The sequence below is a fragment of the Ciconia boyciana genome, chromosome 6 (assembly GCF_034638445.1).
Source record: "Ciconia boyciana chromosome 6, ASM3463844v1, whole genome shotgun sequence".
Taxonomy (NCBI): Eukaryota; Metazoa; Chordata; class Aves; order Ciconiiformes; family Ciconiidae; genus Ciconia; species Ciconia boyciana.
In genome coordinates, this window is record NC_132939.1 from 22174162 (window position 1) to 22196731 (window position 22570).

The 22570-nt window shown below is 36.6% G+C and overlaps 1 protein-coding gene across 3 annotated transcripts in view; it reads left to right on the plus strand.

Moving 5' to 3' along the window:
• PDHX (pyruvate dehydrogenase complex component X) overlaps positions 1-22570 on the plus strand; it is a 53834-nt gene that overhangs the window by 7032 nt on the left and 24232 nt on the right. Inside the window, exons 2-5 of one of the 3 annotated variants that reach the window (XM_072863977.1) lie at positions 3649-3768; positions 4959-5042; positions 9827-9927; positions 20740-20945. In XM_072863977.1, coding sequence (XP_072720078.1) covers positions 4982-5042; positions 9827-9927; positions 20740-20945 — 368 coding nt within the window. In that variant the 5' untranslated portion in view covers positions 3649-3768; positions 4959-4981. The remainder of the gene's footprint in view (positions 1-3648; positions 3769-4958; positions 5043-9826; positions 9928-20739; positions 20946-22570) is intronic. The other 2 variants (XM_072863975.1, XM_072863976.1) reach the window with 2 other exon arrangements.

Sequence of the window (22570 nt, forward strand, 5' to 3'; positions counted from 1 at the left end):
TTGCAGTAATCAGTAGTATTAAACTGACAAGCATTTAAGTACCATGGAAAGGCTGAGACAAATATGTATATTTCTTCATGCAGTCTTACATGAACCATACATACACTGGGCTCATTGCCACAGTTCAAGTGTTTTGAGGAGCATGATCTTAATTGTGTTGTTCTCCTGCAGACTTTGGGGAATAAATAACTCGCATTCTGCTCTTGGTGCATTTTAAAATGTCAAGATCATTGATGGCTGCTGAAGTTATTACAGGGTTGCTACAATGTTTCCATTCACATCTTAAAAAAAAAAAAATCATCATAGAATGCTTTGGGTTGGAAGGGACCTTTAAAGGTCATCTAGCCCAACCCCTCTGCAATGTGCAGGGACATCTTCAACTAGGTCAGGTTGCTCAGAGCCCCGTCCAACCTGACCTTGAATGTTTCCAGGGATGGGGCATCTATCACCTCTCTGGGCAACCTGTTGCAGTGTTTCACCACCCTCATTGTGAAAAAATTTCTTCCTTTTCCAGTCTAAATCTACCCTCTTTTAGTTTAAAACCATTCCCCCTTGTCCTGTTGCTTTAGGCCCTGTTAAAAAGTATCTCCCCATCTTTCTTATAAGCCCCCTTTAAGTATTGAAAGGCTGCAATAAGGTCTCCCCAAAGCCTTCTCTTCTCCAGGCTGAACAACCCCAACTCTCTCAGCCTTTCCTCATAGGAGAAGTGTTCCATCCCTCTGATCATCTTCATGGCCCTCCTCTGGACCCACTCCAACAGGTCCACGTCTGTCTTGTACTGAGGACTCCGGAGCTGGATGCAGTACTCCAGCTGGGGTCTCACCAGAGCAGAGGGACAGAATTACCTCCCTCAACCTGCTGGCCATGCTTCTTTTGATGCAGCCCAGGATACGGTTGGCTTTCTGGGCTGCGAGCGCACATTGCTGGCTCATATCCAGCTTTTCATCCACCAGTACCCCCAAGCCCTTCCCAGCAGGGCTGCTCTCAATCCCTTCATCCCCTAGCCTGTATTGATACCAGGGGTTGCCCTGACCCAGGTGCAGGACCTTGCACTTGGCTTTGTTGAACCTCATAAGGCTCACATGGGCCCACTTCTCCTCCAGCTTGTCCAGGTCCCTCTGAATGGCATCCAGTCCCTCAGGCATGTCAACTGCACCACTCAGCTTGGTGTTGTCTGCAAACTTGCTGAGGGTGCACTTGATCCCACTGTCTGTGTCATTGATGAAGGCATTAAACAGTACTGATCCCAGTATGGACCCCTGAGGGACAGCACTCATCACTGATCTCCCTCTGGACATTGAGCCGCTGACCACTACTCTCTGGATGTGACCTTCCAGCCAATTTCTTATCCACTGAACAGTTCACCCATCAAACCCATATCTCTCCAATTTAAAGGGAAGGATGTTGTGGGGGACTGTGACAAAGGCCTTGCAGAAATCTAGATGATGACATCAGTGGCTCTTCCCCTGTCCACTGATGTAGTCACTCCATCATAGAAGGCCACTAGGTTCATCAAGCAAGACTTGCCCTTGGTGAAGCCATGCTGGCTGTCTCAAATCACCTCCCTGTCCCTCCATGTGCCTTAGCATAGCTTCTAGGAGAATCTGTTCCATGATCTTCCCAGGCACAGAGGTGAGGCTGAGAGGTCGGTAGTTCCCAGGGTCATCCTTTCTACCCTTTTTAAAGATGGGCACAATGTTTCCCTTTTTCCAGTCACCAGGGACTTCACCTGACTGCCATGACTTTTCCAATATAATGGAGAGGGGCTTGGCAACTACATCAGCCAGTTCCCTCAGGAGTCTGGGCTGCATCTCATCAGGTCCCATAGACTTAGGTATGTTCAGGTTCCTCAGGTGGTCACGAACCTGATCTTCTCTTACAGTGGGAGGGACTTTGCTCCACCAGGCCCTGCCTTGTGGTCCATCCACTTGAGAGGTCTGGGAAGAGAGATTAAATAATAATGGAAATAGTTTTTCCGTTATTTCTATGTGAGGTCTTTAACTCTACCTAGCCATTGAAATACTTATGGTTGAATACCTACATTCTTTTACAAGTGTAATGACTTATGCTTTCATAATCCTGTAGCAATGAGAAAGACAAGTTCAGATTTATTTGATGTATTAACATTAATGAATTACAGAACATGGGTGGACACTTTTAATTCCCTTAAATCAGTGTGTATTAATTGATGTTTCACTTCTGTTTTTGTCTTCTCTGAGATTTTAACCATGGTAACTCTTAGAAACATTGTTACTCTTGGAAGTAAGGATGGAAAGCACTGTCACTCTGGCTGACAGGTGCTTTTCAGCTCAAAATTCTTCTAGTGTTTTTCTTGCCCTTTTTCTTCTGGATAATGAGAAAAAAAAGGATTAATTTCTAAGTTTTTAAAGCTGTTCCTGCTTACTCTAAGCAATACAGCAACTGGAAGAAATGTGATGTTGGTTCTTATTGAATGATAATAAGCCTTAATGCTGGATATTAGAGAAAAGGGAATATGAAGCAGAATTGATTCTTGCCATCGTATACAATGTACGAGTCTATTTCTGTTCTCTAACTGAATACAGATTCAGATATAATAGTTCAAGGAAGAGCCTCAAAAATCAGTCGGGTGCTGGAAAACTACTCTTGCAAAATAGTATCTAAAAAGATATATTTATTTGCCCTCATACTATCTTTCTGAACTTTTAAGGATAGTTATCTCTTGTATTACAAGCTGTACGTCAGAATACTACTTTGGTATACTGAGTCAAATGACAAGAGATGTAGTGTGCTACGAAGCCAAGGAATGTGCTGTATCATGAGCCCTGTCCTCAGAAAAATCCCACTTATATGGCATGCAGCAAGCTTATGTGCCACTTCTCTCTGTGTATGGGTTTACTAAGCAGATTCAGTCAGTTGACAGACTGAAGTGATCTGCTCGCTAGCTGTGTCTAGTACATGGTGTTGCAGGGCCAGAGAGGTTGTGGTGTTATGTTGCTTAAATACATTGGACTTTTCAAATCTTTTTATTTGACTTGTCAAAGGAAAGAAAAGGCTAAGAATTTACTTGGTCTCACCTGGTTTCTGTATGTAGACACCCATGAGAAGGATCTCTGTAATGAGAAATCTTTCAAGCTTTTTAACAGAGGCATAAGATCCAATCACTGAAACTTGAAATTAGGCAATTTTAGTCTGTAAAGTAGATATAGTTTCCTAGCAGAAAGGATAAATAAACACTGGAAAAGTTTATCAGTGAAAGAGGTGGATCATTAGTGTCTGGAGTACTAGGATTGGTGGGCTTTATCAATTTAAAAGATATGCTTTAATCTGTCATCTGGAAAAAATTCCACAGCTTGTGGCAAAGAGGAGGAGGAGAGGAGAAAGGAGGATGTAGTGTTTGTGGTGGATTTTGCGAAACTCCTGGTCTAGGAGTTCAGGACTCTGAATTCCCATTTCTTTTTTTAATATTTGAACTTTGGGGGAATGGGATTATGTGCTTTGCCTTGGCATGCTCTTAATATTGCAGTTCAGCATTAAGACAGAGGTCATAATCAAGATATAAGTACCTAGCCTTTGGTTAGGAGTCGGAAAGGATTCTAACAATTTGGCTAGATACGTTCTGCATATTTACATCCCACTTTGTCCTCGCACTTGCATGCCCGTGACTAGAAGCCTGAATATGAATAAGTACTCTGAGACAGAAGAGAAGATGCCTGCCTGGCTGGTACTCTGGTCATACATTCATAATCATACTGCTGACGTACTGCATAACTAGGAAGAAAGACTATGGTAAATACCACTGAGGAATTTGTGGGTGGAGTTATACTATCCTCTGTAGCACATCATGGTTCATCAGCGGGGAACATTATCAATACCTCTCACCCAGTTTCTCATGACTGCAGAAGTTTTGGCCTCTCTTGAGGACTGAGATGTGTGCATGCATGTGTCTGTGCGTGTGTTCTCTCCTCTGGGGTTGCTAATATCTGACAGGTCTTAGGTTCAGACTTCCTTTCCTGCCAAGCAAGCAGGAAATGAGAGGACAAGTCTTTGATACTTGTCTCATTCACTTGTGTCCTGGAGTAAATGAGAGGCTGTGGCACACCATTTTAACCAAGGTTTTGCTCAGAGACCCTGACAGGGGCAGAACTAAGCATATGCAGGGCCATGTGTGGAAAGCTCACAAAAATGGAAATGTGGTTTGGCTTAGTGCATATGCCCCTGATACACAAGAGGCAGGGTATATTACCTGGCTCAGCTTTGAAATTTATGGCATTTCACGGGTGAGGGGGGGAATAAAAAATAATCATCACAGCTTCATGCTAACTGCTGTGGTTTTTTTCCTAATGTATGTTTGTATTTTATAGCTGCTTTCTCATTCCACACACAATAGCTTGTGTGTAGTTGGAGCTCTAAGTTGTAGATATTTTTTTCTGTTTACATTTATGTTGGTTATATAACCCTATTATATAGCTATATAAGTTAGGTAATCCTGTTTCACTTGCATCCACTGTAGGATTGTTCAGTAGGTCAGACTGAACTGAGGAGTACTTGAAATACTAGTTTGTATATTTTTAATAATGCACTAAGACTTGGTCATGGAGAAAGTTTCCATTAAAAATTAATTGAATCAAAGCTGAAGCAGCATGAATATCTAAACTCATCTTCATCAGATCTGAAGTTTCTATATCATATTTTTACTTAAGACAGTTTAATTTGCTTAATACTTTGTATTATTTGTGACTTCATACTGAAGTTAGCCCTTGTTCTCTATAACGTAGAGGTTCTATACTTAGTGCCTTGTTTTCCTTGGTGCTCTTGGGAGTGCATGCTTGTATGTAAGCTTAAAAAAAAGGCATCATAGTGAATCTTTTGTTCAACTGTCTTTCAGATTCATGTGCTTTTAGTTTCAGTTGTGTTAAGCACTTGCCTGAGAAAATAATTATACTGAAAAAGTATTTAGTTTAGTGCTTGTTTCACAGGTACCCCTGGTATTAAAGTTCTCATGCCTGCACTTTCTCCTACAATGGAAGAAGGAAACATTGTGAAATGGTTAAAAAAGGAAGGTAAGATAGCATTTTCTATGCCCACATTTGTTGTAATTCTTCAGCTATATAAATCTATTCTGTAAGAATAAGATAATTGTTTCTGGTTTCAACTTAGTATTTTGAAGCAAAGTGTTTGGTATGTAGATGCTGTTGACTTGAACAATACCCACTTTGAAATTGTTGGTTCTTGAAACATTTTTCCTTTAGTTGTCTTCCAAAAGGTTGCATTGATCATATTTTTGAAAAATTTCCATTAGGCTGTTCCAGGATGTGAGTGTGTATGGCATTTTTAATTCTCAGTGTTATCATGCCAATCAGTAACTTTGGAAGTCTGAGAGCCTTTAACTTTGAGGAGGGTCTCTGTTTCATTATTTCACTGCGTTATGAAATAACATGAAAGATATGGTATTTTTATAGTTGCTATTCAGGGCTTACTTTTTTAATATCTAAATTATAGTCTGCAATTAAAGCTGATAGAAAAATTTAAGTTACTTTCATAACCCAAATTCCAAATGGGGAAATCTCTTTCCAAAAAAAAAAAAATCAACCCCAAAACAAAAACCAAACTACTCCTCCACAAAAAGCCCTAACAACTTTCGTTATCTTAGGTTCCCTGTGCTCTGACAACTGAAAAGTAATGTACTTCTGTTAAAATATGTTGGAGTAGCTAGATAAATAGTCTGAGTGTATGTTTTGTCTTCACCTAGGTTGTATGTAAATAAGAAATGATCTGCAGAAGAATTGGCAGTCCCTGTTCTGTCAGGAGACCTCTCTTCCTACCCTTTCCCCTCTCCAATTTAATATTAAAACTGGATTTTGACTGTGGTTTTGGATTCCAGGTAGCAATTGTCCATTGGTATAGGATGCATTGCAGAGTTTTAGATTACTATAGGAACATACCTTGTTTTCAGATGCTTTTAGACTTGCTAAAGAGATGAACGCATTTGGAGAAAAGAAAATCTCTTAGAGCATATTATCTTTGACGGACACAATTTGGTGAGCTAAATGTGTGTTTTGACTATTTTGCCTAGATGAGCCATTTCCTTTGGCTTATCCTCTAAGTGTTGATACAGCCTCCAACGTTGTGTTGCTGGAGTACTTTGCTTTTATACATTTTGAATACATTTTGAGAGGTGACTGGAAGGCAACTTGTTGCTCCAGTAGTGGAAGTGGCCTTTTGCTTGTAAAGCTTCTAGTAACAATTTCTGCAGAATTTACTAGGAACAATGTGTCAGTCTGTGTGTGTAAAAAGTAATTGCACCAATGTTCTTGAAACTTGAAGCTTCAGTTGGTCAAGTATCAAGTCCAAGATTATGCAGAGAGAAAGGAGTGATTCAAAGTCCTTTTTCTATTCATTAGTTGTCAATAAGTGTAAGACACTACAAATCAACAGTAGTCTGTTCTACAATAAATATAGCATTCAAAATTGCAAGAGAAAGCAAAACAGCATAATAGGAGTTGAAGTAGATTCCAGTTTGCTCCACAACATGAATGAATCAGTTTTCCTCATAAAAAGTACTTAGGACGCAACAGCTATACAATGGTTTTTCTCAGTCTTTCCACTACACTTCCACCCCAACATAAAAGGAAAAAAAAGCTCCACACCTATTTTAATTAAATTAAAATGAAATCTTAAGTGATGGTTGGACTTTGAGAGAAAACTATTTTAGGATTTTTATTGCTCTACTTCATATTTAGAAACAAGACCAAAACTGAATATAATATATTGTCTTATTCGGCCCAGATGTGACCTTAATTAGTTCTTATGGATTTTTTTTCCACTCTGACAGTCTGGAAAATAAACATAATTACAACACTAAAAAAAACAAGTGAGGGATAAATTTTGAAGAAAAAAGCAAAGTGATTTAATGCTTATACTACTTCTGTCTGCAAGGGATGCTCATAACTACATAATTCTCCAGTGAGCTGGCCATCTAAATGTAGTGGCATTACTGAATATAAATGTTTGATAATCTCATATCCAAGAAAATAAACATTTTAAAGCAATTGACAGAAGAAAGCTGATGATTGCATATGAAATGTTTTTCCTACTGTATAACCAGCAGGGGTCAGGAGAATACCATTTTGATAATTTTTCTGCTCTTCGTGTAAATATCAAATGTTTTCATTTTACGGTTTCACAGGATGGACAGATGATTTCAGTACTGCAGAAGGAAAAATGCTGAATTTAGTTGACAGCTTAACTATTTCCTTCTCATTGTTAATGCAGTTTCATATTGATTCATGTGGGTAATAAAGTCATTCTCATAAAAATAAAACTGTGTTTCTAAAAACTTGCATTTATTGTGTTTGAATTTAATGTTGATGAAAGATGATAGATTGACAGCCCAGGAGACCAAAATCCTCTTGTATTGTGGGCAGGAAACAGAAGAGGCAACAGTGCTAGCTTCCTCATGTAGTGTAACTCTGCCACCTTCTGAGACATCACTTCCAGGGACTTCAGTCTCTATGCTCAGTCAACTTTGGTTTGATTTGCAAAGAGTACATCAAGGAATGCAGTTTATCTCTCGTGATTTGGATACTTGTCTGTCAGTAATTGAACAGAGCATGTAGGCTATTGAATGCCAGTTGGATGTGATTTCCTAGAGGGAAACTTGGCTTCAGTAGAGATCGTAGTCATTCAGCCTAGCTATAAGAAGTTAATAACTTTTAAAAAACCCAAACAAACGCCACCCAAGATTTTTCAAGGGCTTTATATATAATCTCCAAGAGCTGCCATTCAGGCAACTTCTGTTACAAATACTGCTCTCTCATTGGAAAGCATAAGAGCAAAGATATGCTCTGCAAAAGTGTTCTTTCCAATCCTATCTATTGGGAAAGCTGATTTGTAACTGACATCAAAGTGGGCGTCAATTAGGAGCTATCACAAATTTTGCAATCTCTAATGGAAATAACTGTGATCCTTTCTATTGCGCTTGGCTACTGAAACACACATGAGATTTTTGAATACTGCTATGAAGTATTCTTAAAATTGCATTTAATCAATTGCCTTCCAAACTTATGACCACTTCTTGGCTGCAGCAGTGAAAGGAAAACAAAAAAAGTAGTGGAAAAGTGGTTTCCCCAGTTCTCTGAAGACTTTTCCTCTTGCCTTCCTTGTGCAAGGGAATCCTTAGCTTTCTGTGAACAGCCTCACTTACCCAAGTTAAGAGATATCCATGTGTTTGTCACATGACATGAAGGTATTTGCTTTGGCTAGCTTGTACTGTTGGAGTTACTGCTGTAGGTTGCTTAGCAGTGAGATTTCTTTTTCATGGTGCAGAACACTTAAGTCTGATTGCAGGCTGGGAGAAGAAAATAATTAAGATACGGAGTTAAGCTCCTTTCTTCTTGCCTATCTTAGCTCTATAGGTTACAGAATTTGCCCAACAATTTGATTTCTTAACATCTGTGAAGTACTTACTTAATGATCTGATATATGGGCTACTTGAATTAATGATCCAGTAGAAGTAAAACACTGGTATAGAGCCTGGAATTTTGACTTCCTGTTATAAACTGTTCATGCTTTAGTTATTGCAAAACGCAGTGTGGCAATTAAATTATTAAATTAAAAAGATCAGGTGCTACTTTGTGTACTCCCCTGCCAAGTTCTGTATTAGGAACACTTATGACTCTGTAAGTGACTGAGCTTTGAATGTCTCCGTTGTTTACTACTGCAGAGATCACAGGGATCATACAACACTTCATTTTCCCCTTCTAATTCAGGTAGTACTGAAACGGGAAATAAACACTTTTTAAAAAAATAATTATCTCTTACCTAAATACAGGTGGTAACCTGCACTAGGTTTATTCTGATGCTTAAGTACAACAGAGTGATATCAGGAATTAAATTAAATGCTTAGACAGATAATACTGTTGCAGCATTTCTGGTACTGGGGAAATACTAAAATTTTACTTCATATAAAAATTGTAGTCATGTGTTAGGCTTGTATGTATTGTCCCTATTTTTCAGTGCTCTGTAAGGAAAAGGTGATTATTTTTTAGAGGCCAAAACATTCAATTACCTCAAAGTTTTTCAGTGTAATTTCAATTTTAATGTTGCCCATCTAGTCAGTATTGATCTGTTGAAAGAATCCAGACCAATAATATCATTATCATGCACTAGCAGATATTCTTCAAAAGCAGAGAAAGAGTATACTTCAAAATTAATCATAGATTCGTGTAATGTAGCAAAAGCAATTTCTAACACTTGTGCATATTTTTATTTCACAAAGTATGTATGTTTCTAAAATACCTCTTTTAACTCTATAGGAGACTGAGGAAACAAGCTTGTAGGCATGCTTTCCAAAGAGATTAAAGTTCCTGAGGTTTTTATTTGAATATCTTTAATAGTTTAGGTACAAACTAGAGAACTGTGATACTTAAAGATGTTGTTGCCTGTGACCATTGCCCTAAAAAAATTACAGTTTTAAATAGCTTGCTTTGACTTATGGCTAGCAATGAATATGGAAGGCTCGAAACTTTATTCATGGTAGTGTTAGAGTGGTGGTGTTGTGGAAATAAATTTCATTGTGTATAATTCCCCTTGGAAAACCTGCTGTAAACAGCAGTATTTGTAATGTGTTAATGTTCTGCTGCAGCAGTTTGTCTCTAAACCTTAGTGTTTTTATTTGGAAATGAAAGATACAATATGATAAATAATGATGGGGGATCAATTAGCTATAGAATATATTAAAGAATGTAAAATGGCTGTATTATATGGATAAATATGTCTTTCATGGTTAAATAGATCTGAAAGGAAGTTTAAGCTAGGTATTCTTAAGTTCTGTTATATTTTGCAGGTGAAAGAGTGAATGCTGGAGATGCGTTGTGTGAAATTGAAACAGATAAAGCGGTGATTACCATGGAATCAAGTGATGATGGCATATTGGCTAAAATACTGGTAGGGATTCTACCTTTCTGAGTAGGATGATATAACTTCTCTTAAGACTGTTTAGCATATTATCTCAAAAACTAGTTTAGATAGCTAAATTTCCTTCTGCTCAGCTTTCAGAATAATGCATTTACTTGCATTCCCAGTGAGAAATAATTGCTCTATTTCATACATGTACAAGACTACTGGTACATGGTACATCATTCTGTATATGTTTAAAGGATTTTCAGTTAACCTGATTGAATTATGTTGTTTTGTATGTTTTGCACCTTATGAATTATGTCCATGAACTAATGCAGTTTATGACATCTCTTAGTCTGAGTTATAGAAAAATGAGTTACAATCAGTTAGTTGGAATATGGAATTTTGGATGGTACTTTACCCAGGCTGTGTGATCTCTGTGCTAGATTATCTTGTGCTGGCCATTGAAGATGGAACATTATACAAGATGAGCTGACCCACGGGACAATTCTCAGTTATTAATTTTATGTATTCATAAAATTAGATTGATTAGGCTTAATATAAAGAATGAGAACTGGGATGAATGTGAAGTTCTCTGAACATCGTTTTGAAGTATTTGTGAGTATGTGCATATATGAGAGATAATGCTCAGTTTGAGTTCCTTGTTTATGTTTGGCTTTAAATCCTGTTCTGTACCAAGGTGGATGCAATAACAACTGGACTACAGAGATTAGGAAGAAGGACTTAGTTCTAACCCTGCATTGCTTAAGGTCTGCTTGCAAGTCCTGTGCTATTCTTTACATACTGTATTCTAAAAAGACAAGTCAAATTCTGTATCTTTTCTTTTCTCCTCCTCCTCTTTTCTAACACTTTTGAAAAATGTTTCTTATTTCAAAATGACCTGATGTTAATTCTTATCAGAATTTAGAAGGGTGGGGCTATAATTCTGAGGCCTTCTGTTGCTGCTTCTGTGGAAAAGTAACTATTACATTTTCTGAAAGCTCACATTTGATGCTTAAAAATTAAGGGAGACTATATTTTTCTTGTCCATTAAATATGTACAATGGGAAATATATTTTAGAGTTTCTTATCTTTAGGGAGGGGAATGAAAGTTGTTATTAATTGTGTATAAAGACAGGGAAAGGATTTTCCCTCTCTTTCAATATTCACCACTCTTCTAAAATTTTCCCAAAATAATATCCAAATCTGTGGAGTTCTCTTAGTTTAAGCCTTCACAGGATAAATGTCAGCTAGCCTCTAGCACTTACAACAATAACACATATATTTTCTTTTTCCTTTTTGGAAATTGGGTAGATAAGCATGGATAATCTTAAATATGATTTTGAAGTGAATTTGCAGTTTAGTTAAGATAAAACAACTTGCTCAATTACAAATGTAGAAAATCTAGTTGGGCAGTCAAATAAGCAGCTAAATGGGGAAACAAGGTTCTGCAGTATAATATTTCTCAGGTTTAATGCGTCTACTGATATATAAAGAGCTTCTTAACACACTTAAACGTCCTACCCATGAGCTACTGTTGCCAAGAAAAGTTATGAAACACTTTGTAATGTTTGAACCATACGATACCAAAGAAATGTACTTGAATCACTGTGCAGCTTCTTAGCTTTTTTTGGTGGTAGATATGTTAAAGTCAATATTAGTACTGTTATTTTAACTCTAAGAGTGTTTGACACTTTAGCTGTCTTGGTATGCAGTATGTCAGGTTTGGTTGTTCCAGGACTATTAATTTAGCTTGTATTCTTTCTGTCAAAGGATCCTTTGTGTGTTGAAGCATTGCTTAGTAACTCAGGTTTCCAGCATTGTAGTGTTTGCCTTTCTCTGGCTTCTTACCCTTGCATACCACTCTGTAGATGCAACTGGTTGGCCAAGCAACTAAGTGCTATTGAACCTGGCATGAAATGAACACCATGCATCAGGCATGGATATTTGCCTTTACTTATGTGCAGCCCAGCATGATCTGGTGCATACAGGATGCATGACTATGCAGCTGTGTGGTGCCACTCTTTTACCACCATACTCTTATAGTGAATGTAGAGGGCTTTTGTCTTAGATGGGCTTTGTATTTAAATACTGTTGTAGCTTCAACTGCAAGTTTTCATACTTCAACAGTGTACATCAGGGTTTCAACTTCTTCATTCAAGATACAAAGAATGTGCCATTAATGTTCATATGAAAAGTCTGGTTTTAAATGACTTGCACCTGTATTGTGTGGGAACTCGGTAACAGAAAGGACTAAATTTCAGTTCTCCAGGACAAGATTCAGTTGTCTTTGATGCTTCCCTTTCAGTTCTTTGCCTTATTCCTTATATATCTTAAAAAATCCCCAACCATAAATGAAAGGCCGCAAAAAATTATGAAGTGGGAAAGTCCTAGAGGCAAAACTCCATCTCTTTGTACACTCTTGATATAGCTTCACAGAAAATGGAAGAAATACAAGCAGCATGTTATTAAAGACTAAATTATACATAGAAATTGTGCTGATTTAATGTTTGACTTTCTGGCAATGCAGTAATGGTCTTTTGCTGTTCTTGTGTGTGGAAATCATTAATAAAGCTGTAATATACTTTTTGTTGCAAACCACATTTTCCAAATTTTCTTGGTGCTTATGGGCTAGTCTGTGCCTCATTTGAAAGAAAAGAACACATATAAATTATACTCTGTGTTCCTTACCCTCACAAGACTCCATCCTTGTGGTTTGCTTGAGAGGACTAAAATTTTGTTTCTTCACTTCTTATGCTTTTCTCTCCCAAACTCCTCACTCTTTGAAATTTTCAGAACAGTTTCATTTCCATGCTGGTGGAGTATTGCAGCTGTTTCTTCCCTCCCTCCAGAATAATTAAACAATAGGGTGAATTGGAAGAACTTTGAATAAAATAAAAAAATAATGAGAAATTGTTTTGCCATATGTGTAATAGATTATGAAACCCTTTGTCAAAATGTTTGGTTCAAATTGGTATGTTGAGAGAGAAGGGAGTGGGGAAAAAAAAAGTAGAAATGGAGAAGTAAAATATAACAAGATGAGTGGAATTAACTTGAAAGGAAAACTTCTTGGCTGAACAGAGGTGGTGGTTTAGAGTGAAAATACTGCAGTTACAGAATGCTCCACTAGGAGAACGGATCCAAGACTCCAGTGGAAAGCTGTATTGAACAAAATCCTTTTTGTGATAGGAAGAAGGGGAGAAAAACAAACCAACAAAAAACCCCGAAACAGAACAACGACAAAAAAAACCCCTCTTGCATCAACAGTAAGACCTGACTGAGAGATCCAGCCTTTAATTTGAAACTTTAATTGACAGAAATTTTTATGGAGCTATAAATAAAATTGAATTTACGATATAGGTTTTCATTAACTGAATGCTCATTAACATGAAGTAGGGAGACACTTCTTCATTGACTTGTCTTCTCTTCACTGAGTTCCTTTATGTTCTGTGGTAGAAATTTTTACCATTTTAAACTGGTAATATGAAGGGTAATACTCTTAAAATGCTTATTTTTGCATGATCTGTTTAAAGGGTTATTAGCTCATAATCTGCATACCAATTTTGTTAGTGTTTTCTTAAAACAATTCTTCAGAACCTGTTGATAATTGGAAAATATGATTTCAAAATTAAATGTGAGATTCCTTTTAAGCTATAGAATCTTTCCCCTTCCTAACATATAGGGGTCAAATATCAGATTAGAAGTATTTTGTGGATAGCAATGGAACTGAAATGCAGGAAGAATTAATAAGAATTCCACTGTGTTTAGGGTGAAATGAAGTTAAAAGTATTTCTAGTTTTAGTATGCAAAGTTGTGTAAGCACAAAGCAATGATTTCTGGAAGCTTAAATTAAGATTTCAACTGATCCATACCTCTTCTGGGAAAAAAGTTGTTCTCTATCCATTTTAGCTCCATGTGATCATATCTTTTGATCAATAAATAACTGTAAGAAGTCTGAAACTTCTAACTCTACTCAGTACTCTAAATCCCTCTGTGGAGATGATATTCACTATTTTAGTCATGCTTCTGAGCATGAATGCTTATCTTAACAACTCCATGGAGCTATTGGACTTTTATCTGAAAGATGTGACTGTTCTTGTAGTTCCACAGTAAACAAAGTGTATCAGCTGCTGCCCTGCAAATGTTGCTTTATATACATGCACTTGTCAATAAGGAGACTATTTAAAGGTTAATGGCATTCAGTCAAAATTGAAAAGGATTTATGAAGAGATACTATCACCTGAAAAATGAAATAGGCATGAAATTTAAATGTCTATTTCCTTGATGTTTGCTTTGTTCCTTGATGTTTGCTATGTTCCATTGTTTCACTGTGTTTAATACAAATATTTCACAATCAAATTAAGTCTATGTAGAAAATGGGAAGAAGAATTAAAAATTAGGGGGGCTGGCTTTCCACAGAAATCTTATGCTGTTTCTGAAGGCTGTAGTTATTAAATTTTGTTGTGATCACAAGTGTTGCTAGTAAAATTTCCCCAGAAGATATTGCAGGTTTTGGTCTTAGCACTTAGCTATATTTGTAGTTCTAAAAAGGGTGGATATTAATTAGTTAACTGCAAAAACCTGGAAGAGAATACAGAAGATCATAGTGTGATCAGAATGGGTAAAAAGGGGTGAAATTTGGCAGTGTAAGGTGCAGAGTCAAGGAGCTATAAATAAGTAGGTTAGAAAAGGACAAGTCATTGACTACTGCAGCCTCCTCTGTCAACAGCAGCTAAAATTTACCTAGACCACTTGCTGACAGAGACTCTTTACATGCTATGACATCATTCTGTATTTGCATTTAGGAAAAATATTTTCTCAGTCATCAAAAGTAAATAATAGTACAAAAATAAACTGTCTTATTCTCTTGATGCAGTGGCCACAAATTGCAGCTAATAAATGGTTGTGATAAATAGAACAGTTATGTACTGGAAGACTCTTAACATATTTCTCCAAGGTATTCTCTTTTGCAAGTTTGAAAAAGCTTGAGTTCTTCAACCTCCAAAGGATTGTTTTCAAAATTCTCTTGTTCTGTTATAATCCTTCAGGCTGCTCTTAACAATTTGTCTTGGAAGTATGGTGCTCTAAACCGAGTTAAATATTCTATCTAAAGCCTCATCAGGACTTTATAGAGTGAAATACTTCTTGAGTATTTAATGGAACATTTCCCAAATGAAATATGCTATGCTTCTCTCGCCCTTCCTTTTTTACAGCGGTGTCTTTATTGACTCATGTTTAGCTAGTAATCCTGTGTAATCTTGGAGCCTTTTCTGCTTAACTGAAACTGTTATTCTACTAACAGTCCTACAATCATTAAGAACCAAGATTGCACTCTGAAAGAAAATGCTGTTGAAGGCAAACTTTTATAATAAATACTATGTAATTTGGTCAGGGAGGTCTCATCTGGGGAATATCTACACAAGCGGTGTGGATTGCATAATTATATATAGGCATACTGGTATTAGTTGCAATCTAGCTATTTAGGAAACAACAGAATGGGCGTAGGTACAAAGTAGTTCCTGGAGCCATGGGTGTGCAAGGGAAAAGTCCACCCTGCACACAGTGAGACACATGTTTCTGCTGCTATTACAAAAGCTATTTGGGTTGCTATATTAGGTTGCCTATGTGCTACACTTGCATTTTCTTACACCAGCATGTATTCGCATAGTTATCCTTTGCGGAAAAAAGGAGAGTAGTTTTCTGCATGGCAGCATTTAAGAAGTGATGGTCAGTTTAGTATCTTCCTTTTTTGTATAAGCAAAGGGAACATCCTTTGCAAAAATGAAAGCATCAAAATAGGTGGGAGCGGCTGGGTGGGGAGGAGAGGTGATTTGAGGTGGAACTCAGCTGCAAGTGAAGTCTGTCAGGGCTTACAAGAAATTGTCATTAGTGTTTAATTTCTACAGGATAACTTGCATTTTAAACACTAGTTTATATAAACGAGAGTTTTGTAAATCTTTTCTTTCTTTTAATTTATATTGCTAAATAGTAATTTTTCACAGATGTTCAGGTTTTTTGTAGCACCTTGAAACATCTAAGTTTTTCTGTCAGCTGTGGAGCAACACGTCTTATAAGTTTTAGAGAATCTATTCTGCTATCCCAGGACAAAATCTCACATCAGACAGCTTTTCAAATGTGTTTTTAGTCTCCACATAGTTCTTTTAATAATTTCTGGGTGAGTAATGCTTTCACTATTTTTAATTCTCTCTTCAATTTTGAATGTTTATGAAAATTATTTTGCATCTAATAGCCTTGACGAAAACTTGTGCAACCTTTTCATTTTTTTATACCTATTCTGCATTTACAGATACTGCTTTGTTAGTTTATGTGAAGAGGAGATATGGGGATTGTCTCTGTCAAAAGTATTAAAGAATGATTCCCAGAGAGACATTAAGAAAAGAATAGCGGACTCCAATATTGATTTTTCAAGTTTCATTAATAGTAATTAATGATGATTACAAGTAGCATTAGTATTTCAGAAGCTGTTTTTCCTGTTTCCTGCCTTGTATTCCAAATGCATTCCAAATTGCAAAATTTCTTTGTGTGTATTGCTGTTGTGGCACACTTTTTTGATAGATCAAAACCAAACTCTCCAGCAACTATGTGATATCAGTATCATGGAGAAGTGACACTCAGCCTTAGCCAAGATATCCACATCATCCAATAACAATCATATGCCAAGAGCTGAGTGTGAGAAGGAGATGCCAGGAGATGGAAATCTATAGAAACTATAATGTCTTTCAGATTAAGGGAATAGAGATAGCTTTACTGGAGTAACATGAACATCTTATTATGCAAACCCAATCTTTAATGAATTATTTTAATCCCCCTTTTTGGAATCTAGAAATGGTGCGCTTAAGTATTAGTACACAGAATAGATACACAAATAGGCTTTTATTCCAGTCTCCTAAAAAGTACAGAAGAAACCTGATGTTTTGGGAACTGAAATAATAGGGGAGCAATAAAATCAGAAATCTTCTGATGTTTTTTTTTTCCTAGCTCAAGTATGATCCTTAGTAGTCTTTCTGCAGTGTCTTGTGGATATTTCTGCACTATATTGGGTATTCAGTAGACATTTGTGTACATTTTATAATATTAAGCCGTCTCAGGTTTGCGGATGGGGAGATGATTTCTTACTGAAAAGACTGTCCTTCCAAAGGCCACTCAAAAGTTTCAGATGTGATGTAGTTGATGGGAAATTAAGAATATTTGATGCATCTGAGTTATCAGCATCTGGCTGAAGTTTACTCACTTCCTAAAAGAAATGAGGCAACAATTCTATGTTCTTTGATGCCAGCTACAATTCTGCACCATCTTGAATGAGTTCAGTATGGAAAACTGAGTCAAATAAACACACTACCTGCCTAACACTTTGGTTTTTACCTTTAAAGGTAGAAGGTTCATTAGATTAAATGAATTCAACTTCTGTACCCTTCTTGTTTTTTCTTGACTGTATAATGTAAGTATGTATGGTTTAAGAAAGAGCAGGCTAACAGTACAATAGATACTGATGCATATAGTCCTTTTTGGTCTGAATAGGTCTTTTAATGATCACATCTGATTCAGTGTAAAATGTAGTAAAAAATGAAACGACTGAATGAAAGTATTAGAAGGGTAATTTCAGAATGATGATTACTCTTTCAGTAGAGTTGCTTCTTAATTTAACACTGACATTTTTGCCTGAAATACTTATTAGTTCAATTTGGACCAAAACCAGATGATGATTGATTGTTTAAGAACTGGATTTAATATCCATTACCACTCTCTCATTTGTGACCTAAATGAGAATTGGTATGAAACTACTTTGTATAAAACTTCCACTGCAGAGTGAGCCAGTGTAAGTTCACTCCACCTTTCTTCCCAGTGTAGGAAACAAACATCTACTTTGGTGTATGTGTGTTAGTGACTAAAGCACTATGCTGCAGTGGCAACAGCTCTGACAGAACTTTATTCCTCTGTGCACTTAATCTCCTCCAATTTTTTTCTCCCTGCCATGGCTCACCTGTGCTTTGTTGGTTTGTCAGTAAAGTTAGGCTCTTTTTGACTCTCATTGGCTATGTGTACACACAGTAATAGAAGTATTGTGAAGCTACTTATTTCACCTCTTTTTACATTTGAGATTCTGGGGTTCATTGAGATTTACGCAGAGAGGTTTTCTGGTATTGTGAATTATGAAAATGTGGAAGTGACTCAAATCTAGGAGATGAAAAATTAAGCAAAATACTAACCATTTTTCTTTGTCTATTCTAGTTCTGATCTGCAAAGGCTGTGTGTTTAAAAACATGGGTTTAAAAAAAGTACGTATGTACACTTTTTAAAAGTATAAACTCTGCAGTCATCTGGGCTGGAAACTTGTATTGGAAAATAAGAAATGCTGGAGTTTTCACGTAACTTTCTCATGTTCACCACTCCAAGACAAAACACAATTGGCTTGCTCTGAAGAGTGAGAGTTGACAGCATTGGAGGCTTTGAATGCTCATATAATGCCAGGTTATAAACGAAGCCTAACTAATATAAGTGTTGTCTTATGTTTCTGAAGGCTCAACCATCCCTGTTAGATTTCTGCATGTGTTATCATAGCACCATTAAAGCACTCTGACACCAAGATGGTGGTAAGGACTTGACACCACAAGCATGTCACAGTGCTTCTTGGTCTATTCAGTTACAATATGTAGACTGCTTATAAAAATAAGTGTTCTCTCTTGTATGTGCAAGCCTTTGTAAAGGAAAGAGAACACATGGCAAAAAATTTGGTTTATTCTTATTTTGGAAAAAAGTTAACTGCTGCATATTAATATGTTATGGGGAATATTTTGAACTTGGGGGACATCTGTTTTGCATAATCATTGGAATGGATCAAACATCTGAGTACTATGCTGATAAAAAGTTTTTCTAAATACCTTGTTGAGCGCTAACGATGGTAATGCTGTAAAATTATTAAGAGTGATTAACTTCAGTATTTTGTATGTTTATAGCTTTGTTTGCTTTTGTTTTTCCCAGTTTTTGTGTTTCAGTGACTAGGTTAGGTAGGTTGTTTTTGTACGTGCTTCAGGCTGCTGTTTTATTTGCTTATGAGTGGTAGTAACATTGCAATTATACATAGTTTTACAAACCTGTTTATCGATGGGCCTTTCTGTGATAGGATCTTTCAGCCTTAGATCAGTTCAGGACTTTTGGTTGGCATTCTGTCATCCCCAAGTACTTGAAAGTCATCTCAATAAAAATAAAATATGATAAAGTCTTGATGGATTCTTCAGACTTTCTTCTCTCAAATGAAGCTTTTCAGCATATTAATGGAGAAGAATGCATCAAGAGATCAGAACAAGAACTATTGAACTAAATCTTAAATAACTTTTTCATGTAATAAATAGTCTTAAAGAAGAAGTATTACACTAGAATTTACCTCCTGTTCATGGGGGGAGAAAAAGAAGTGAACTGACAGAACTGTAAGTGTGAGATGTCTTAGAACATACTGAGAACAAATTGCCTTTGCTTTTCCTTCCTAGGTCTAGTGTTGGCCCTTCTAGTGAGGAGCTGGGTAATCCTGTTAAATCTGATACGTTGTCAGGGGAGTTAAGTGTGCAGACAACAATCTTATCTGAGTAATAACGTTCTAGTATTTGCATCTGCCTAGTGCAGTCTTTACAACATTCTCTTTTATTTGTTAGTGTTTAAGTGCCTAGAAAACCCAATTAAGGTAGTAAGAACAGTGTGATTGATACCTGATGCTATGTATATTTTTATTTTGTTTGTCTGCCTTTGGGCTTTTCAAATGATAGTGATTTGCATTTTCTTGGGTAAAGTGTCAGCATTGCAGATACCTTTGCCTCAAATGGAGCTGGTATGTATGTGCAGTATGGCTTCATGGTGGAAATATTATGTCCATTTCCTTTGTTAGGAAATCAACTCTGTTTGGGCTGGTACAGCCCAAATTGTATTTGACTACCTGTGGTCCTAAAGGACTTTATTTACATTTGGTGTGATGCCCTGGAAATGTTACTGCTTTTGAGAACCTGAAGAGTTGTACTTCTGCAACCATTTCAGAGACTGTAGGAGGAGCCCTTCATTAGGTTCTTAACATGACTGCCATGCCTTTATCTGCCAAGCATCAAAGAGATATTTTGACTGTGATACAGATATCTTTTTGTTTTAAAAGAAACATCTAGAACAGCCTTATCCAATCTAATTAGATTATATTTAGATTGGATTCGATTTCTTTCTGTAAGATCTGTTTAGATGTTGAAACAGTGATTTAAATACTACCTAAGTTCTGTCACTTTCTTGGTGGACAGACTTGTTATTTGGCACCAGTTATGTTAAAATAGACAAACTTAGAGGTGGAAGTTAGTGGAAAGTGGATGTTATCCTTTTCAAAAAGAAGTAATGGGGCACTGTTGTGGGGTTTTTGTCTCTTTGTTCCCTTAGTTTTTGAATTTACAAGCTTTAAAAAGTAACACTGCTAGATACAGGGTAGATACCTCAAAGTGCATCTGCACAATGTGTCCAGCAAAATTTTCAGGCTCTATTTGCAAAGATTAGGTATCCGCATTTGTTTTCAGTAGCTAATGTGACTTTATTCTTGGAGGTACTCAGTAGTCTGTAACTTGCTTGCTTTGATTTCTGAATGTAAACTTTGGATGTATGGGATTTGGGGGCATAAGTTAATATTCCTCACCTTATAATAACAACTGTAATTAATTTCCATCATGAGTCATCTTATTAATAGTAGGAGTAAAATAGCATATATTTTCTTGATGAAGTGTCATTAATATGTCTGAAATTTTCACATCTACCATTTTTAGTCATATTAGTCTAGACAGTGCAATATGTAACTTAATGTTCTTATTGCCTTAAATTTAGGTGGAAGAAGGAAGCAAAAATGTACGCTTGGGCTCACTAATTGGTCTGCTGGTAGAGGAAGGACAGGACTGGAAGCAAGTTGAAATACCAGCTGATGGTAGTGATCCATCTTCTCTGACTCCACCAACACCTGCGCTTACCTCAACTCCTGCAGGTGTTTCAGTTTCAGCCCCTCCTAAACTGGAACATCAACCTGGAAAATTGCAGTAAGTTTCTATGTTTGTTATGAAGTCTTATTTATTTAGATGAGTAGAGCTGAACCAAGAAAAATCTTGTGTCCCTCTTTACCTACTATTGAGCTGTTAGTTTAAGAGAGTGTTTCAGTATGTGTGAGGTAATAAAGCTTGCCTGCCCAGAATATTTCTTTGCTTGTAAGCCCAATAAGTCTATTCGAACAACATAGTTTTATTAGAACACGTTCTATGGATGTGCTTTTATTCTGACATACAATTGCTTTATGAAGGATTCTAAGCTTAGATTAGGAAGAAGTTGTGTTTATATACGATGGACACTAATGCTTATGCATCAGATGCTCAGTTTACCTATAACTTGTTTTCTATTTCTTTTTTTAGGAGAAAAAAGGAACAAACAAATGGTACACTCCAAAACCCTTCTAAGCTCTTGCCCTTTTGATATTAGAAAAAATTTCTTCTTACTTTCATAACAGTGGAATGTGAAAAACTCAGAACTATGGGTTTACGTGCTCTTTGTTAGTTTTGTTTTGTTTTGATCCATTAGGGTACTCTAAGCATTGCAAACATCTTAGAGGGGGAGTAAATTAACCCAAAAGTGTTAGTCAGGTAACAGTAATCTATAAATCACTGGCTTATGTTGCAGGATGTACCTTATTTAGAGGTATCGCTCCTTATTTGGAGTGAATTGTGATAACAGAAAAGCTGTAAAATTACAGCCTATTAAAGAAAAGAATATGAAACTAATTTTGGTGGCATGTGCTACACAAAGTTTGGTTTTGGTTGTTTGGGGGGTTTTTGGTTTTCTGGTTTGGTGGGGGTTGGTTGGTTTGTTTTTCCAAACCTCACTACCTTTTCTATCTGGTTTGCTATCTTTACTTTTGCTGTCAGCATTTAAGCTCTTTTCATGCAAGTGGAAGACAACTAATTGAGGTCATTGCCCAAACATTGCCTGTAGTAGGAGGATGATCCAGGGAAAGGATCCTTGAAAGGATTAAGTCATGCATTTTAGTACCAAAGAACATCAGAAGTGCATCTGTTTCACTGCAACTGTTAATTAGAGATGTATCAGCGTCTTTGGAATCAAGTAATCATTTATGACATGGGGGTTTTTGCAAGGGCTTATGGACAATTCTTAAAACTCAAAGTGGTGCAAATATAGTCTCCTTTAGGAAATAATGGATTGGAGATTTTGTGGAAAGACTTGAAACCAAGTATTCTTTAATGAAAATTTTGCTGCTTTTGTATCTAAGAATTCTGAAATGTCTTCTCTACATGTTGGTGTTTTTTTCCTCATTTCAGAGAGCAAATCATGCTAAGGTGCACTGGGTGCTCTGTAGCTATGTACTGTGCTTTGTAGTTGATCGTTGTTTCTGTTTCCAGGCAGAAATGTTACTATTGAGCATACCCCATTTGGGTCAAGATGGCAGGTACAGGTTTACTAGTATTATACTATATCTTAGGTATATACTAATTAAAATGTTTAAGTGTGGGAGGGCTTAATATTTAGTCTTCTAAAGCAGATACTGAATTATGCAACTACATCTGTATGGCTTTTGCTTAATGAAATGGCTACTTTTTCAGAAAATCAATCCTATAAAATTGAAGCTAGGGCAAAGGTAATGTTATAATTAGAATTA